General features: G+C 45.0%; 1 protein-coding gene across 6 annotated transcripts in view; it reads left to right on the top strand.

Moving 5' to 3' along the window:
• Positions 1 to 19,554, top strand: part of ASNS (asparagine synthetase (glutamine-hydrolyzing)) — a 213,017-nt gene that overhangs the window by 78,908 nt on the left and 114,555 nt on the right. For 5 of the 6 annotated variants that reach the window (XM_033931030.1, XM_033931033.1, XM_033931032.1 and 2 more), the window contains 2 exons: positions 1,754 to 2,019; positions 7,541 to 7,778. In XM_033931030.1, the coding sequence (XP_033786921.1) occupies positions 1,771 to 2,019; positions 7,541 to 7,778 (487 nt within the window). In that variant the 5' untranslated portion in view covers positions 1,754 to 1,770. Of the gene's footprint in view, positions 1 to 1,526; positions 1,611 to 1,753; positions 2,020 to 7,540; positions 7,779 to 19,554 lie in introns of those variants that run through there. The other variant, XM_033931034.1, reaches the window with a different exon arrangement.

Below are 19,554 nucleotides of genomic sequence, written 5' to 3' on the forward strand. Positions count from 1 at the left end.
CATGCACCCCTGCCAGAACTGCTTTTGACAAAAGCAGAGGAGGGTAGGGGTGAGGCTGGAGATCATACAGCAGAAATTTAAACATTTGCTCTTCTCCAGCCTGTCATGGGCCTGGAACTTGTTAAACAGTGCCTGGATTTTGTAAGCAGAAGTGCTGTTTTCTGCAGTAGATATCTTTTGGGCAGTTTTCTGCAAATAGATGCCTTCTGAGCAGTTTAGCCCTAGTGAGTGTGAGAAATGAGAGTAGAAGAGAGTAGCATAGTGATTTACAGGGTTCTGATTCTGTTTCTGCTAATGGCCTTTTTTGCAACCTTGGGCAAGTTACTTCATGCTCCTTTGCCTCAGGTACAGTTCGGATTGCAAGCCTTTTTGGGCAGGGAAGTAACTGCAGTACCTGAATAGTAACATACTTTGATCTCAGATCAGGAATGGCAAGTAGTTACCAAATTTTTCGCTCCATAAGATGCACCCTAGATTTAGAGGCGGAAAAAAACATTCTGAACCAAATTCTCCCTTGCAGGCTCTGCATCCTGTCCCCCCTCCCTGCCAGGCTCTATACCCTGCCCCCCCCCAGTGGTCTAGTGGTAGGCCAGGGCAGGGCACGGAGCAGGCAGGCCTAGTGGCCTAATGACAGGCAGATAGGCAGGCCTAGTAGCAGGCAGGCAGGCCCCACCCCGCCCTAGTACCTTAAATCATCCTCCCATACAACCACATGCTCCCCAGTACCTTAAATCATCCCCCATTTCCATTAAATCATCCCTCATGCCCCCATGTGCCCCCTGTACCTTAAATTATCCCCCATACCACATACCCCCCAGTACCATAAATAATCCCCCACGTACCCCCCAGTACCTTTTTTAATCATCCCCCCCGTACCTTTAATCATCCCCCCTCGGTACCTTTTTTAATTCCATCTTTCCCAGCCAGCGGAGCACAGGCCAGAAGCGCAGAGTTCAGGAACAAGTCATCCGCGCTCTTGCCTGGGCCCACGCTGATATCCGAATGGCTGCAGTCAGTTCTCGCGAGTCCCGCCATTCGGAGATCGGCGCGGGCCCAGGCAGGAGCGCAGATGGCTTGCTCTTGATCTCTGCGCTTTTGGCCGGGAAATTTGCTAGACCACCAGGTACGACGGCAGCGAGCGAGCGGGTGGGTGGGATTAAAATTGCAGCAGTGGTGGGGATTTTTTTAATATGCGGCAGCGACAGGGGGGGTTAAAAATATGTGGCTGGGAGGTGGTTTAAAAATATGCGGCAGGGAGGGGTTTAAAATATGCAGTGGTGGTTTAAAAATATGCGGCGGCAGCAGCTTGCTTAAATTTTTATCTTCGCTTCATAAGATGCATATACTTTCCACTCCCTTTTTGGGGGTGGAAAAAGTGTCTTATGGAGTGAAAAATACGGTAAATGAATAATAATTCATATCCAAATTGCAGGAGACTTGGCAGGTTTGTGAGTGGCCAAAGCGATTTCTCCTAAGATATTGCCAATAATTGAATATGTTCAAATTTTCTCTTCACCCATAATTCTTCACAGGAACCTGTGGTCTTTGAGCAGTGGTTCCATAAGTGACCAATGTGAAGACCAGAAACTTGAGCAAGGAAAGAAACTTAGGTATCTCTCTTATGGTAGAACCAAACACTAAATACTGAGGTTTGTCCAGCTACTATAGTCTGGACTATAACTTAAATTGAAAGAAAAAGTGTAGTATTTAAGCAAATGAGCAGTGTGTAATGAGAGTTCATTTTTTTGTGCAGGAGGAGGAACATTCAAGATGTGTGGGATTTGGGCTCTCTTTGGCAGTGATGAATGCCTTTCTGTTCAGTGTCTTAATGCTATGAAAGTAGCACACCGAGGCCCTGATGCTTTCCGCTTCGAAAATGTTAATGGGTTCACCAACTGTTGTTTTGGTTTCCATCGGCTTGCCATTGTTGACCATCTGTATGGTATGCAGCCCATCCGTGTGAAGAAGTTTCCATATTTGTGGCTGTGCTACAATGGAGAAATCTACAATTACAAACAGGTAAAACAATGTGTTAACTGTAAGAAATAGCAGTAAGCCATGGAGGTGATATGTTGCAGATTGGGGAGGAGAAGAAGATAGCCCTTACTGGCTAGCAAGCAGTTTTGCAGGATGCGCCTTTTAACTCTATAGCATTGAAGCGGTTCCTGGCCAATTATTTGAGACTGCATGGAGAAGGGCTGCAGACACCACTGAGTGTACTAGGGGGCATAATGTAAAACTGGAATGCTGGAATGCCATTGAAAAACAACCATTATTTGCTTTATGGGGGATAAACAAACTGATAGGATGTAGATCTGACCAGAAGTCACAGTATGTAAGACATCTGAAAACAATAGTACTGTTTTTGACATTTGAGTTAAGTAACATAGATTGTAAGAAGTTGATTTTTCTTTCAGGCCATGTATTTGTATGACTGAAGAAAATATTTTAGTCATTTTCTTCTAGGACATACAGGCCTTCAATTCTCACAGTTGAGTGACCTCATCTGATGGAGCCTGGCATAGAGCTAACTAGCAATTACATATGGCCATATGGTCTTTATCTGCCTTCATTTTTCTATCTAGTCTGCCTAACCATGTCATCTACTATCCTGTCTTCTCCCCTAGATATCCAACGAAGTTGTTCCAAGCTTTCTTGAATTTAGATATAGTTTTTGTTTTCACTAGGAGGCTATTCCAAACATTCACCACTCTTTCCATGAAAAAATATTTTCTTAGGCTACTTCTGAATCTGTTTCCTTTCACCTTCATCCTGTGTTTCCTCATTCCAGAGTTTCCTTTCAATTGAAAGAGACTCTCCTCATGCGCATTTATGCCACATAGGTATTTAAACATCTCTTTCCCCGTCATCAGCAGCAAACAAATCCATGGGTTAAGTCCACCCACCAGCAGGCGGAAATAGAGGGTGCCAAAGCTGTGATCTATTATCTTGGATGGCATGCTCCTCACATTTCCAGTATACTTCTATCTCCAGCAGGCGGATGGATGGCTTGACCCATACTCCTGGAGTTTGATACAACAAACAGGCTCCCACTGTAGTTTTCTGCTTTGGTTGTAGCCTGAGAATATTAGGCTTTTTCAACACCTAGGGGATATACCTGGGGGAGCCAGGTCAATACCCCCCTATGATATGATAGCTTAGCAGATCCCTAAGCTATCGTATCACAGGGCAGTCAAGACACTTGTCTGAAAGCTGCTATAGCTCAATGAGTAAAATCCCTGTTCTCATCTTCCAGAGGTTGTGGGTTCAAATCCCAACCAGCTCTCCAACACATATTTTAATTGTGACATTCTACCTTGTATGTGCACCTTGATGATCTCACAATGAGGTCACCATTATGTAGCTGCACACCTCCATTTACAATGAAGTAGAAGCCATGCTAAGGTCTCTATCTGTTTTTTTCTGTTTTTAACTTTTTGCAAATGAAGTTATGTATACAATCTATATATTTTTGTCATGTGCTGGTGGCACTCTAGGGGGCGCTATGGAATGGATAATGAATAAGATGTGTTTGTGGAGTTTTTTCTACAAAAATGCCTGCTTTTCGTATGGTTCTGGGTAACTCTAGTTAGATACCAGCATATGTGTTAGTTAAAACTACACCCAATAGAAGCGTACGAAAAGTTGGTGAATAAAAATCTGAATATGAATGTAGCCAAGGCCAGAAAAACACACTACAGATTAATATTAAGGAAAAGTATAATAATATTCTCTTTATGTACTTTGCTATTAAGCCAGACCAGAGGAAATCAGGAAATACATGATACATAGAAAGAGATTAAGAACTCCATCTTGTATTAAGAACTCCATCTTGGTTCCCTGTTGTTCTTTGTCCTCTCTGGTTCTTTGTTCAGCTTCCCGCCTTAAGCTTGTGGGTCTAATTGATACCAGATGTGCTTGGGCTGGATAGCTTGATTTTACATTCCAATATTGGGCATAGAAGAAAAGCTTTCTTGCATTAAATATGAATAAAATATATGGTGTGGATCTGTGGATGAAAGGGGCCCCGAACGAATGAATGATATATGAATGATGTGTGAAGGTATACTAAACATGAGAGTGGGTTTTGAAAAACATATTTTATATATTTGCAACCTAAAGAAACTTAAAGGGAGCCTGGGAGGCAACATCTGGGGTTTCTGAGTTTGTGTGAAATTTGAAACTGTCAGTTCTTGTACAGCTCAGAGCAGGAGGGAAAACAGCCCCTCCTCTTTTTTTCTTGTGCTGATAGGGACAAGAACTTTTCAGCAGTTTGAATTCAAAGTTTCTTTGGATATGTAATAATGTATATTCAGAAATGAATGTAAACAAAAAATATGATTTCTGAAACTTTTATTCCATGTTAAAAGGAAGTTCTTTGTCCAAATTTAAGGATAGCCTCTGTTAGTGGATAGGCTGACAAGTAATGATGTCATGCAGGACAAAAGGTACATATTGGGGAGCAACGAATTATCGAGTTGAGATTTTTGTTAGGAAGGCCAGTGTTTCGGCATCTGTAAAGATCTCCCAATGACGCAATAACCTTTTGAGGTCCATTCTGACAATTAATAAACAAAATAACTATTTTAATAAAACTTGCGTCATTTGTCATTTTCCATGTACATTTTTACACGCCTAGAGCGAAGCTAGCAGCTTACTGCTGCTTAGAAGTGCGCTTGTGTTTACCCATGCTCAGTGCTGAATCTACCTGTTTCAAGAATGACCTCATTGGAGCAGTCTTTAGTGAGAAAAAAGGGTAGCTTTTTAGCAAGAAACATAAAACTATTTTTTTCATGTGCTGTGATTCAGTTAATGGATCTTTTCCTCTAATTAGCAAATACTATTACTGTTTGCCCAGAAAAATAGAAGGTTTTGCATGCAATATATTTGTATTGATGTGCCCTGTTTATGTGGTGGCTTATTAAATGTATTTTGAGCTTAATAAAGCAAAAATAAAAACCCAGAGAGCTATTTAGCAGATCGCATTAAGGATGTCCAAACTATGCCTAAGTTCTGTACATAGAACTCGGGTCTATCTGAAGCCTAAACTATGCTGAAAAGTAGACTTCCTTACAATGCCTATAAGACCTAGTTTTACAATTGCTATGCAGCTTGCTAGCTCACTCTGTAGCACACTGGTTAAACCTACAGCCTTCTACCCTGATGTTGCTGGTTCGAACCTCACTCACTCTGACAGAAGAGAAATAAATAAAAAGGATTAAACATATAAAAGAAAAATAGTATGCTGCCTGCATATCACAATTATAATGAAAAACAGCATAAAATCGTCATTCTAATAATGTCAGAATAATAAAACATCATAACATTAAGGACATTGGACATCTAACTCTCACCTAAAACCTGATTCTTTAAAGGACACCTAAAAATTTAGACATCTAAACAGTGCTGAGCGCGATTCTACAAAGGACACCTATCTTAGACATCTAATCTGCGCCTAACTTTAGATGCGTTTTGCAGAATCAGGGCCTAAATGTGTAGCAACACTATACTAGATATGCAGCACTATACTATTCATACAAGCTCAGGTTACAGTGATAAATGTCTAGGTACCATGACATCTAGATAATCCCTGCAGGCAATGATCTGGGCAGCAAGTACCTATGTGCCACCTCAATCAGTGAGCCCCATTTTAGAAAGGACATAGAATTGAGAGGTCCAGGTTAGAACATCTCCAGTTTCAACAGTATTTTAGAAGAGAATTTGTTGATATAGAAATTGTTCTAAAATACAGAGAAGTGAATGTTTATGCGCAGAGCATGAGCAGCATAAATATCCATTTTGAAAAATAAATGTATAGAATATCAATGTTTTTTGTTCCAACATATAACCAGTTATTTTTGGATTGGGGGGGGGGACGACAAAAACCACTGGAGTAATATGGGGCATCCCCCTAATCCCTTCAGTGGAGTGCTGCTCAATTACAGCTATTTCCCAAATCTTGCTTGGTGGCAGGTGTATCTTCCAACCTATCTTTACGACATAGTCTCCTTCTGAAATGGGGATTAAATGGCAATGACCTTGCCTTGCCCTTGTCCCTGCCCAAAATATACCCAGATCAGGCCTTGTCATTTGCTCTGGGAGACATTTCAATTTAAAACTATGATTAAAACTATGGAAATTAGTTAATAAATAAAGTTTAATTTTTAAAATTCAAACTGTGTTTATCAGTATTTTTTTCTGCTTTTGCTGTCTGAGCATTGCTTTGGTCCCAGTGTCTCTTTTCTGCTTTCTTTTTTTTCTTATTGTTTTTCAGGGTCTCCTGTCCTTTTGGCATTTCTTCTCTCTCTATGTCCACCATCCTTCCCTCTGCATCTCTTATCTGTCCTGTCCAGCATCTCCCTACTATGTTCCTGTCCGTGTCTTCACCCCATGTGTAGCATCTGCCTTCTCAGTGTTCCTATTTCCCCCCCTATTCATTCTATTCTATGACCCTATCTTACTCTGTCTGGCATCTTTCCTTTATGTTCCTGTCCGTATGCTTCCTCCATTACCAGCATCTCTTCTCTTTGTTCTTAACCCTCCCCTTGTCTAGCTTCTCCCTCATCTCTTTCTTTCCTCCTGCACCCCCAGTGCTACATTATTCTGGGGCCCGTATCGCTCCCTTTCTGGCTCTTGGTGCCCCAGCACCCCCATCCCAGGGCCAGCAATTCTCTCTCTCCCATGATCTGTGCACATAGAAAAAAAATGAAAAAAACAGGCAGACCTATCGGTAACACAGTTATCACAGCTAGACCTGTCGGGTTTTTTTTTAGGGTTGGTAGAAGTGATTGCTATTTTTTATGTTTCGTGTCGATTGGCTAATTTGTCTTAGTTTTAATATTAATAACCTTATTTGCATGGCTGAGTTGGAGAATGAGTGATCACATGGAAAACCACACAGTGAGCTATTTTGTGCATCGAGTCAGCAAATATGATCAGTTGCTAAACTAGTCAAACCTCCTCAATACACTTTGATATGAATGGTAACTGTATGGTAACTGGTGAGAATATGCTAGGCACACCTCCAACAGTTAGCACATTGCCTTTGTACTTACCATGCCTTAATTTTTGCATTTAAAATTTGCTAAGTGCAAAACATTACTGCATTTTAGTGAGCATGCTCCTAAGGATAGATGTCTAGTGGTCATCCATTTCTCATGCACCTAACCTTAGATACAGGGAAGACAATTTTTAAAACCTATTTTGAAAATCACTAATCTTGTCCTTATTATCTGAAAACATTACACTCAGTTTAAAATTACCCCCCCCCCCCTTTTTTTACTAAACTGTGATAGCGGTTATTAGCGCAGGGAGCCACGCTGAATGCTCCGTGCTGCTCCTGACACTCATAGGAACTCTATGAATGTTGGGAGCAGCGCAGAGCATTCAGTGCGGTTTCCTGTGCTAATAACCGCTTTCATGGTTTAGTAAAAGGTGGGGGAAAGTAAATGCTATGTGTTTTTTAAAAATTTTTGGAAGTGAAAAGAATACAATAGTGTTTTCCATGTGTGTATTTTTATGTACCATTTCTTTCCCTTAGTTGCAGAAACATTTTGGATTTGAGTACCAGACTTTGGTAGATGGTGAAGTGATCCTCCATCTTTACAGCAAAGGAGGAATAGAACAAGCAGCCTCTATGCTGGATGGTGTCTTTGCATTCATCCTTTTAGACACATCAAATAGGAAGGTGTTTCTGGGAAGAGATATGTATGGTGTCCGCCCTATGTTTAAAGTTCTCACAGATGATGGATTCTTGGCAGTGTGCTCTGAAGCAAAAGGTAAAGGATTTGTTAGTACCTTTTAATCCTTGAAAAATCATCACCTCTGATCAATCTAGAAATAGATGAACTCATGGTTTTTAATTATTCTTTGATTGGTTCTGCTTTAGTTTTGCTCCTTTTAGTTTATCTCTGCTCTTGCTGTGCTCTCCCATGCTTTCTCTTTTGTACAGAGGGGCACAATATGTATAAGTTCCAGATCGGGCTGCTGAACTGATCGCGGCTGCCGCAACCAGTTCCACCTTCCCCCACAACGATCACTGGCAGGAGGGATGCCCAGTCCCTCCTGCCCAAACTTACTGCGATCCCCCGCAACATTTACCGGGGGGGGTTCGGGGTTTCCGGAGGGATGCCCAGTCCATCCTGCCGGAAACTCCGAACCCCCCCCCTGCCAAGGTATGCTGCCTGACCCCAGCCCAGCTGGAACACCCCCCAGCCCAGCCAGAACCCCCCCCCCACCTAGACTACCTAGCCTACCTAAACCCCCCCTACTTTTTGTAGTTAGGCGGCCAGAGGGACCCTTCCAGCTTCCGGCAGGCAGACCCGCCTTCACTAAAATGGCGGGTCTTCCCCTTCCCAGTGCATCGTGGGTTGTATTGGGGAAGAGCCTAAGGCCCTGATTGGCCTGTGCCAACCTGACTCCCAGTGCATTCTGGGATGCGCCGGGAGTGGCCTAAGATTCTGATTGACCAGATCCCTTATGCCACCTCCTCTGGGTGTCCAGCAAGAGGGACTAGGTATCCCTCCTGCTGGCAATGCTTGCGAGGAGGTTCGGGGGTGTCCGACAGGAGGGATCGGACATCCCTTCTGCCAGGGAAGGTTGCGGGGGATTGCGACAGGTTTGGGCAGGAGGAACTGGGCATCCCTCCTGCCTTGATCGTTATGGGGGGGATACGGTTCCACGATTCTCTAACCAACCCTTATGACAGACGCTGATTAGAGAATCGTGGTTTTAGGCGAAGGACTGGTCCTTCCCAAGCCTAAAAGGCCTTGTATTGGGCAAATTTTTTTGCGGGAATAGGGCTTAAAGATAGACAGTCTCGGTGATTAAACACCTGAACATATAAGTTGGCCATTGAAAAAAAACACATTTTGGACATTTTTTTCAAGAATGGACATTTCTGTGCTGCCTAATTTGGGCGCCTATGGCCTTAGGCCAAAAAGGGATTTAGACTTTTTTTTTTGCCCCTCCACATTAAAAAATAGAAGCCCTAAAAGACAAAAAGAACATAAGAATTGCTGCTGCTGGGTCAGACCAGTGGTCCATCGTGCCAAGCAGTTCGCACGGTGGCCCTCTAGTCAAAGATCAGCGCTCTAACTGAGACTAACCCTACCTGCGCACGTTCCGGTTCAGCAGGAACTTGTCTAACTTTGTCTTGAATCCCTGGAGGGTGTTTTCCCCTATGACAGACTCCGGAAGAGCGTTCCACTTTTCCACCACTCTCTGGGTGAAGAAGAACTTCCTTACATTTGTACGGAATCTATCCCCTTTCTATTTTAGAGAGTGCCCTCTCATTCTCCCCACCTTGGAGAGGGTGTCCTTATCTACTAAGTCTATACCCTTCAGTACCTTGAATGTTTCGATCGTGTCCCCTCTCAATCTCCTCTGCTCGAGGGAGAAGAGGCCCAGTTTCTCTAGTCTTTCACTGTACGGCAACTCCCCCAGCCCCTTAACCATCTTAGTCGGTCTTCTTTGGACTCTTTCGAGTAGTACTGTGTCTTTCTTCATGTACGGTGACCAGTGCTGGACACAGTACTCCAGGTGAGGATGCACCATGGCCCGGCCATGTTCGTGATCCCCTTCTTTATCATTCCTAGCATTCTGTTCTCTCATTTCACCGCCGCCGCACATTGCATGGACGGCTTCATCGACTTATCAATCAGAACTCCCAACTCTCTTTCCTGGGAAGTCTATCCAAGTACCGCCCCGGACATCCTGTATTCATGCGTGAGATTTTTGTTACCGACATGCATCACTTTACACTTATCCATGTTGAACCTCATCTGCCATGTTGATGCCCATTCCTCAAGCCTGATTATGTCACGTTGCAGATCTTCGCAATCCCCCTGCGTCTTCACTACTCTGAATAACTTCATATCGTCCGCAAATTTAATCACCTCGCTCATCGTACCTATGTCCAGATCATTTATAAAGATGTTGAAGAGCACGGATCCAAGCACCGAACCCTGCGGCACCCCACTGGTGACGCTCTTCCAGTTCGAGTAATGTCCATTTATCCCCACTCTCTGTTTACTATGCTCCAGCCAGTTTTTTATCCACGTGAGTATTTTACCCTCGATTCCATGACTCTCAATTTTTCAAAGTAGTCGTTCATGCGGAACCTTGTCGATCGCTTTCTGGAAATCCAGATATACAATGTCGACTGGGTTGCCCTTGTCTATCTGCTTGTTTACTCCCTCGAAGTAGTGAAACAGGATCTGCCCGTCTCGGCCCCTTCCAGGATCCTCTCAATTCTGTCGGTGACGTCCTTCGTTCTTGCCCCCGGGAGACATGTCACTAGACGGTCCTCTCTCCCTCCAGCTATGTGACTGTCCACTCCTCTCAGGATTGAGTCTCCCACTACGATAGCAGATCTCCCCTTCCTCAACTGTCTCTCTGGTCTCAGGTCTATGTCAGTGGTGTAGTCCTCTAGTCCCTCCTCCGGGTTCTGTCGGGTCTCCTCCTCATCTGCCTGTCCAGATTCTCCGCAAGGTCCTACTCCCATGGTGTCTGGTGGATTTTGTCGTCCGACTATTAGTTCCCTCCTGATGTGCTTGTGGTCCTGTGCCTCCACCATCCTGCAGGCCTCCTCGATGAACTTCTAGAGCTCTCTAACTTGTTCTGTGATGTGGTCCTTTCTGGCGGTGTCTTCCGTTGACCAGCACTGCTCCTCTATGGTGCAGAGTCCCTCCAGTTCCTGTACTCGAACCTGCAGTCTCCCGACCTCCTTCTTCAGGCTATCCAGTTCCTATCATCGACTGCATATGTATGCCCGCCTCCTGGAGGGGAGGTAGTCATACATATGACATTCGATGCAGTATACTGGGTAGCTCTGCTGGGTTCCTACTGCCTCCATTTCTTCTTTCCTGTTCCTATGTCCCACGGTGCGTATGGGTGGTGCCTGGCGCGCAGCTAGCTGAAAGAGTAGAGAGAGAAGAGAGAAACGAGTAGAGAAGAAGTACCTGTGGTTTATTTTCTAGAAGTTAGATAACGCTGCTGGGCTGCCTGGGCTCCTGGCCCCTTCTCAAGGCTCCTTTGCAAAAGCACTCTCGCTAAGGCGAGCGCATTTGCTGAACGGCTGCGCGCCGTTGGCTCCTCCTCTTTTATGGGGGAGTTCGGCTGATGACGTCGGGGGGTGGGCGGAGATATCTCTCGCCTCTTCCTCTTGGCTCCGCTTGGTCTACTACCGCCCCTTGGCTCTCCTCCCCTGCTTTCAGCTCCGCTGTCAGCCTCAGCCTTCTCTCTCTGTCCGCTCCACTCTCCGGTCTCTGTCCGTTCCTCTCTCAGTCTCCTGTCTCCGTCCGCTCTGCTTTAACCCCCACACACTCTCCGCTCCACTCTCCGGTCTCTGTCCGCTCCTCTTTCAGTCTCCGCTCCGCTTTAACCCACACACACTGCCCGCTCCACTCTCCGGTCTCCTGCGTCTGCCTACTCGGTTTTTCAGCCCTCCAGTCTCCTCACTCTGCCTGCTTCCCGAGTTCCCAAAACCCGCAGCTTCCTCCACTGCCTGCCAGCAGGATACTGGACTAGATGGACCATTACTCTGACCCAGTATGGCTATTTCTTATGTTCTTGTGGGTGAAAAGAGGGAGAGAGGGAAGATGCTGGGCATGGTGGAACCATGTCAGCAAGGCCAAGGGGATGTCAAGTTGGTAAGTGAGAAGAAGATGGTCAGTATAGAAGGTAGAAATGTAGTAATAGGGAGTGAGTAAAAGAAAAAGCAACAGGAGGCCAGGGAAGGAGTGTGACAGAAGAAATAGGAGAGCTAGGGGTGACAAGTACCTTGGAGAGGATGAACAACCTGTTTTTATCTACTAAGTCTATTCCCATCATTATCTTCAATGTTTCGATCATGTCCCCTCTCAGTCTCCTCTTTTCAAGAGAGAAGAGGCCCAGTTTCTCTAATCTCTCATTGTATGGAAACTCCTCCAGCCCCTTAACCATTTTAGTCACTCTTCTCTGGACTCTTTCGAGTAGCACTATGTCCTTCTTCATGTACTGCGACCAGTGCTGAACGCAGTACTCCGGGGGTGCGTACCATGGCCCGGTACAGCAGCATGATAACCTTCTTCGATCTGTTTGTGATCCTCTTCTTAAACATTCTTAGCATTCTGTTTGCCCTTTTCGCCACTGCCACACATTGCGCGGACGGCTTCATTGACTTGTCTACAAGTACTCCCAAGTCTCTTTCCTGGGGGGTCTCTCCGAGTACTGCACTGGACATCCTGTATTCATGTATCAGGTTTTTGTTACCGACATGCATCACCTTACACTTATCCACATTAAACTTCATTTGCTATGTCGCGGCCCATTTCTCGAGCGTGTTTATGTCACGTTGCAGGTCTTCGCAATCCTTTTGTGTCTTCACTACTCTGAATAACTTTGTATCGCCTGCAAATTTAATCACATCGCTCGTCGTACCAATTTCCAGGTCGTTTATAAATATGTTGAACAGCACGGGTCCAAGCACCAAACCCTGCAGTACTCCACTCGTGACACTTTTCCAGTCCGAGTACTGTCCATTTACCCCCACTCTCTGTTTCCTATCCACCAACCAGTTTTTAATCCATGTGAGTATCTCACCCTCGATTCCATGGTTCACAACTTTTCGAAGTAGTCGTTCATGCGGGACCTTCTCGAATGCCTTCTGAAAAATCCAGATATACAATGTCGACCGGGTCACCCTGTTTACTCCCTCGAAGAAGTGCAGTAAGTTCGTCAAGCAAGATCTTGCTTTGCTGAAGTCGTGCTGGCTGGCCCTCATCAGACAGTGTCCGTCAAGGTGATTAATGATGCAGTCCTTTATCAGCGCCTCCACCATTTTTCCCGGTACCGATGTCTGACTCACCGGTCTAGTTTCCCGGGTCTCCCCTCGAACATTTTTTGAAGATCGTCATAACATTCACCACTTTCCAGTCCTCTGGAATCTTTCCCGATTTGATGGACAGATTGGCTGTTAGCTGAAGCAGTTCAGCTATTGTCCCTTTCAGTTCCTTGATGACCCTCGGATGGATACCATCCGGTCCCGGGGATTTATTGCTCTTAAACCTATCAACTTGCCTGCATACCTCTTCTAAACTGACCGTTAATACTTTCAGTTTCCCATTTTCGGTTCCAGCATATAGCCTGATGGGTTCTGGTATGTTGTGTATATTCTCTTCAGTAAATACAAACCCAAGAAATGTGTTTAGTCTGTTGGTGATTGCTTTGTCCTCCTTTAGCAATCCCTTTATTACTTGGTCATCCAACAGTCCCACCGCTTCCTTCGCAGGTTGTTTTCCTTTAATATATCAAAAGAACGGCTTGAAGTTTTTCGCCTCCTTGGCTATTTTTTCCTCGTAGTCTATTTTGGACCCTTTTACCACCTTATGGTACCTGCGTTGATGTTGTTTGTGCTTTTTCCAGTTTTCGTCAGTTTTTGACCTTTTCCATTACATTTCATTCAAGCAATTGGATTTTTAGGGCTGTCTCAAGGAATAGACCAACTGAGCACTGGCTCAGAATACCAAGCCTCAAGGGTGCCAAAAACCTGCCTCACCTGCTCATTGGCAGGTCAACTCTCTGATCCTCTACATATTTCACCTCTCTATCACTCCACTCCATTCCTTGCCTTTTAAACCACTTTCCAGGGCAAATCGGGCAGTTTTAGTGGCACATCTGGCACAAAATGTCTGGTCCAAGCTGAAACCAGTTATTTTATGGGCATTCTTGGGGCAGAGTTGGCACTTAGCTACATAGGCAATGGAATTGGGGGGGGGGCACACATGGGCCATAGCCTCCCCCCAAATTGGAAGTCAGAAGAATTAGTTTTGGTCCTCCCGACTTCCCCACCTACCTCAACCCCGGCCTGTCCCAGAAGCCTTCATTCTGCAGCATCCCGTCTAAGTGGGAAAAGGAAGTCTCTGTAGAATGAAGACTTCTGGGACAGGCTGATGGTAGCAGGCTCTCTTTGTTGCTGCCGCTTGCTGCCTGAAGATTTAAAATTACAATGGTGGGGAGGTGGTAGGTGGGGGAGTTGGGAGCTGGAGAGAGAAGTCATGCCACAGGATCCCACTGAGGGGGAGGGGGCTTGGGTTTGGAATGCTCATGGGCTGCGGATTGGAAAGGCAGGGATGGACAGATTGCACGGACTGGAGCAGAGTTAGAAAGGCAGAGAAGGACAGATGCTGCACAGTTTGGGAGGGAGTTGGGAAGGACAGATACTGCATGGGCTGGGGGGTTAGGAAGGGAGAGAAAGAGAGATGCCATGGGGGAGGAAAGAGAAAAAGAGAATTGATGGACATAGATGTGTGGAATGGGAGGGAAAAAGAGATGGTATACCTAGGGAAAGGGGAAATTGTTAGATATGATAGTGGTGGGGAGGAGGGGGAGAGAAAGAAATATTATTCTGGGAAGGAGGAGAGATGACTCAAAGAAGGGACAGATGTCAAATTCTGAAGAAGAGTGATGGAAGAGAGAGATGTCAGATCTCTGGAAGGGGAGAGAGATGCCAGACTGTGGGAAAGAGAGGAGAGTGATACCAGCCCATGGGAAGGGGAGGAAAGAATGGGAAAGATGTTAGACAATGGGAGGAGGGAGGGAAGGAGAGAGAGATGCCACGTTGTGGGGAGGAGAAAGATGCCAGACCATAGGATGGGGGAGGGGGAAGACATAGAGGGAGAGGGTGAGAAAGAGGATGGTGCATAGGGATGGAGGGGAAGGGGAGAGAAAAGAAGGAGATGTGCACAGCAGTAGGTGTGGCAGGAAAGAGAAATAGAAGAAATGCTTTTTATGGATAGATGGGAAGAGGGAGAAGATGGTATACATGGATAGATGGGGGAAGGTAAGACATGGAAAAATAGATAGATATTGAGAAGAAAGCAGAAAAATGGAAGAAAGTTGAATGTTAAAAGTTAATGCCAAAGATGGATGTAGGGCAGAAAGTGAAGGATAGAAAAACAGCAAATGGATAATAAGGCACTAGAAACACAGTTAAGAGCACAGACAGAAGAAGTACAACCAGGAACTGGGAAAAGATGATTAGAAAATTAAAATCACCAGACGACAAAGGTAGGGAATATGATTTTATTTTCAATGTAGTGATTGAAACGTGCCAGTTTTGAGAATTTATAATTGCTCTCTATATTTTGCACTGTTCAGGAAGACATCAATTTCTATTTCTCTGGTGGTGTACTGCATGTACAGTCTGGCATCTTAAGGTTTAATTTGTGTATATTAGTACTTTTAATTTGTGGTCCTGTATTTGCATAGAGGTTATCTGTGTTCTGCCTGTGTGACCAAGGCCTGGAGTTCTGGTAGGATTGGATATTGAGAAGCATACAGTGTGCTTTTTGTAGTTTAATTTGTGATTAACCATTATGTGGTGTTAATAAGATTATATTGTATGTATATATGAACAATGAATGGAAAAAATGGTATTACAATTAGTACTATTATTATTATTGGGGTAGGGTCAGGGATAGAGCTTGGGCAGGGTCTGGGGTGGAGCTTTTGCCCCCCCCCCCCAAACAAAAAAGCTTTTCACTGCCTATGGTTGGATGTACAAATCAATGTGTAGAAGAGGCAAAGCCTATGCTGTACGTGTTAAGAGTGGCCAGCATGTACCCTGCAGTTACTGCATAGGGAAGACATTCGCCACATGATAAATGCATCAGCAGATAGTGCAGATGCATTTAATGTGCTGTCAATGTATTTACCACAGCCCTATGCTTTCCAGAAGACCCAGTCCTGTGTATCAGCAACTCGACCCCCTTCCATCTTCCTGATGTGACTTTATATCCCCTTCTTACCCTAAAAGGCTTTATTTTGTAGATGATCCCTAGCGATAATCCCTAAGATTATTGATAGGTGTCAAATCCCTCATTTTGAACTTAGAACAGCAATGAGACATTGCCAGTAAGTGTCAGAGGGGTGGAAGAACATCAGGACCTTATCAAGGAGGTATAGAAGGGGGCCTGCAGCCATATTGGTATGTGTGTGTGGGGGGGGGGGGGGTCAGAAGAGATCTGGAGGCACATCAAGGAGGTGGGGGAAGGTTTAATGATACATAGAGGGGTGGGAGGAGTTCAGGATGCTGATCACAGTTGATTGAGGTAAAGGTAATGCTAAGGAAGTGTTAAGTGCACCCACATAATCTGTTACAGTGACAACACATGCTAATTTCCATGTGCTGACTGCAAGCACTATCCATGCTCTTTCTCTACTCATAATCCATCCAATTCCATCTCTATATTGCACTAAGCAGTTAGGGCCTGATTCTCCAAAGTGCGTCCCGATTTTAGGCAGCTGTAGGCGTCCTACAGCTGTCTAATCAGCCAATCGGGATGCACGCTTTTTAAAAAAATGCTCTCCAGGCAGGCCTGAAGGGAGACCCGCAAGACGCCTAAGCTCGCCTAAGGCCCGCCCTACGCGTCTCCCTAGTAGAGGAAGAAACGCTTAAAATGTAGGCCAGCAAAATGCTGGTCTACATTGTAAGTAGACGCGGCCACTATACTTATTGCGGCAAGGGATCTCTCTGCCGCTATAAGTATAGCGGGCCGCGGCCTGTCCGATCGCTGGCAGGAGAGTGCCCAAACCCTCCTGACAGAAGATGCCCCCCCCCCGACAATATCGATCGCTGGCAGGAGGGTGCCCAATCCCTCCTGCCCGAAGACGCACCCTCCCCCCCCGACGCTAACAACCCCCAAACCTCCACCCCACCAAACTAACCTTTTCTTAAGGCCAGACGGTTCTTGCCCGTCCAGCTGGCAGGCCCGCCTCGTCGAAATGAGGCGGGCCCGCCCCTTCCCGGCCCATCCCGCCGAAGCCTAAGGCCTGATTGGCCCAGGCTCTAGAAGCCTGGACCAATCAGGCCTTAGGCATAGCGGGTCCGCCCATCCACACTAAGTCTAAGGTCTGATTGGCCAATCAGGCCTTAGATTAAGTGGGGATGGGTGGACCCGCTATGCCTAAGGCCTGATTGGTCCAGGCTTCTAGAGCCTGGGCCACTCAGGCCTTAGGCTTCGGCGGGATGGGGCGGGCCCGTCTCATTTCGACGAGGCGGGCCTGCCAGCTGGACGGGCAAGAACCGTCTGGCCTTAAGAAAAGGTTAGTTTGGTGGGGTGGAGGTTTGGGGGTTGTTAGCGCTGGGGGAGGGGAGAAGGTGCATCTTCGGGCAGGAGGAATTGGACACCCTCCTGCCAGCGATCGATATTGTCGGGGGGGGGGGCATCTTCTGGCAGGAGGGTTTGGGCACCCTCCTGCCAGCGATCGGTAGTGTCGGGGTGGGAGGGAGATCCGTAATGTCAGGGGGGTGGGCGGTTGGTAGTGTCGGGGGGGGGCATCTTCTGGCAGGAGGGTTTGGGCACCCTCCTGCCAACGATTGATATTGTCGGGGGGGGGGGGGGAGTGTGCGTCTTCGGGCAGGAGGGATTGGGCACCCTCCTGCCAGCGATCGGTAGTGTCGGGGTGGGGGGTGGTTGGTAGTGTCGGGGGGGGGCATCTTCTGGCAGGAGGGTTTGGGCACCCTCCTGCCAGCGATCGATATTGTCGGGGGGGGGGCATCTTATGTCAGGAGGGTTTGGGCACCCTCCTGCCAGCGATCGGACAGGCCGCGGCCCGCTATACTTATAGCGGCAGAGAGATCCCTTGCCGCAATAAGTATAGAGGCCGCGTCTACTTACAATGTAGACCAGCATTTTACTGGCCTACATTTTAAGCGTTTCTTCCTCTACTAGGGAGACGCGTAGGGCCGCCTAGGTTCGCCTAAGGCCCGCCTAAGGCCCTTAGGCGTCTTGCGGGTCTCCCTAGGCTCCCGGAGGCGCCTTCAGGCCTGCCTGGGGAGCATTTTTTTAAAAAACGTGCATACTTTGCTAAAGCATACCTCTTTATGTGTTTATAAAATAGATTAAAAACAGACAATTTTTCCATACATAGGGAACTTATTATAAAATTACTCTCTGTGCAGTTAGAGTTATTTTATGGAAAATAATGTATGTAAATATGAAAATACAATCTCTATGTATTATTTTCTCATCTGCCCAAAACACACCTTCTTTAAATGTGGCTAGAAGTATGCATCTTGGGTGATATTGCACATACTTTTAGGTTGATTGAGGGAAGATGTTTTTCAGACTGCCAATTCACGTGAGCAAATGGGTTTGAAAATTGCTCTCCATGGAATAATTTTAAAAGACATTTCAGCCAGTAAAACTGTGTGTTTTATGTACAGAAATAGCCTTTATAACTTGGATTGGACTATAACCATATAAACATATGTGCATACAGTTTCTGGGCACTTAGGTTTATCTTGCAGAAACAAAAAATGAAGGCCTATTCATCCATATTATCTCTTATTCTCGCTTAGAGATCTATTTATGTTTATATTTATTAAAAAGTGTAATATACCATTTAAATTCTATAGAAGAAAGCAGTTTATAGTGAATGAAGTATAATAAAAACACGAGGAACTCATTAATATAAAAGAAAAGCCTAAAAACAGTCATGCCAATATAAATACTACTTGTTCCATTAAGATTGTATTATGTAGAATAGCTATTGTATTTTTAAGCTAATGTACTTTTTACTGTCATCTTCTAGATCAACATCAAAAGCTTGTTTAAAAAATAACACCCCCCCTTTTACAAAAGCGTAGTGGGTTTTTTTAGTGTCGGCCGTGATGGTAACAGCTCCAACGCTCATAGGAATTTTATGAGCGTTGGAGTTGTTACTGCTGCGGCCGCAGCTAAAAATACTCTTTTGTAAAAGAAGGGGAAAGTATCAGTAAAATCTTAAATGGAGTAAAATTTGTATCTGTGTGACTATAATAAGGAAGATCATTTCATAAAAAAGGTGCCAAAGAAAAAAAGGCTACTCATGTTGAAAGCCATTTAGCTATTCTTAAATGTGGTACAAACATCCTGTGGTCCTACAAGGATTTCAGGACTTTAGCTGGAGTGTATGGAATGGCCATTGAATGTAAATGACTTGGCCTCTGAGCATAGTATCAAGTTTATTTAAAATTTGTTTAATTGCCCTATCATATATTCAGGGCGATGTACAGTTCTAAAAATAATTTATAACAATACACAGGGGAACAAAGAGTTCATATAGCAAATACATGACTTTCAAAACAGACAGGACCAGAGTCACCAATTTACCAGTAAAATGAACTCTACATTATGGGTAGCCAATGATATTTCAAAAAGAGCAGAGTAATGTGATCATATTTTCTACAATTACCTAACAATCTAAGTGCAGAATTCTACATTGTTTGCAAATGCTTAATGTTAGATTTTGAACTTCCAGTTCATACTATATTTCCATAAGTGATCTTAGAGATAAATAATGCATGAAGCAATATATGAAAAGTTTTTATTAAAATAATGACCCTTCAGTACTCCACATATTAATGATAATCCTTAGAAATAGCATATGTTCTGTGTTCTGCTTTTAAAAAATGAAGTAAACCAAGTTTCTTGAATTCAGATAGTCTTCATCTCCACCACCTCTCTACCAGTAGGCTGTTCCATATATTTGCCAGCCTTTCCATGAAGAAGTATTTCTTTGGGTTACTCG

Source organism: Geotrypetes seraphini, chromosome 2, assembly GCF_902459505.1.
Source record: "Geotrypetes seraphini chromosome 2, aGeoSer1.1, whole genome shotgun sequence".
Lineage (NCBI taxonomy): Eukaryota > Metazoa > Chordata > Amphibia > Gymnophiona > Dermophiidae > Geotrypetes > Geotrypetes seraphini.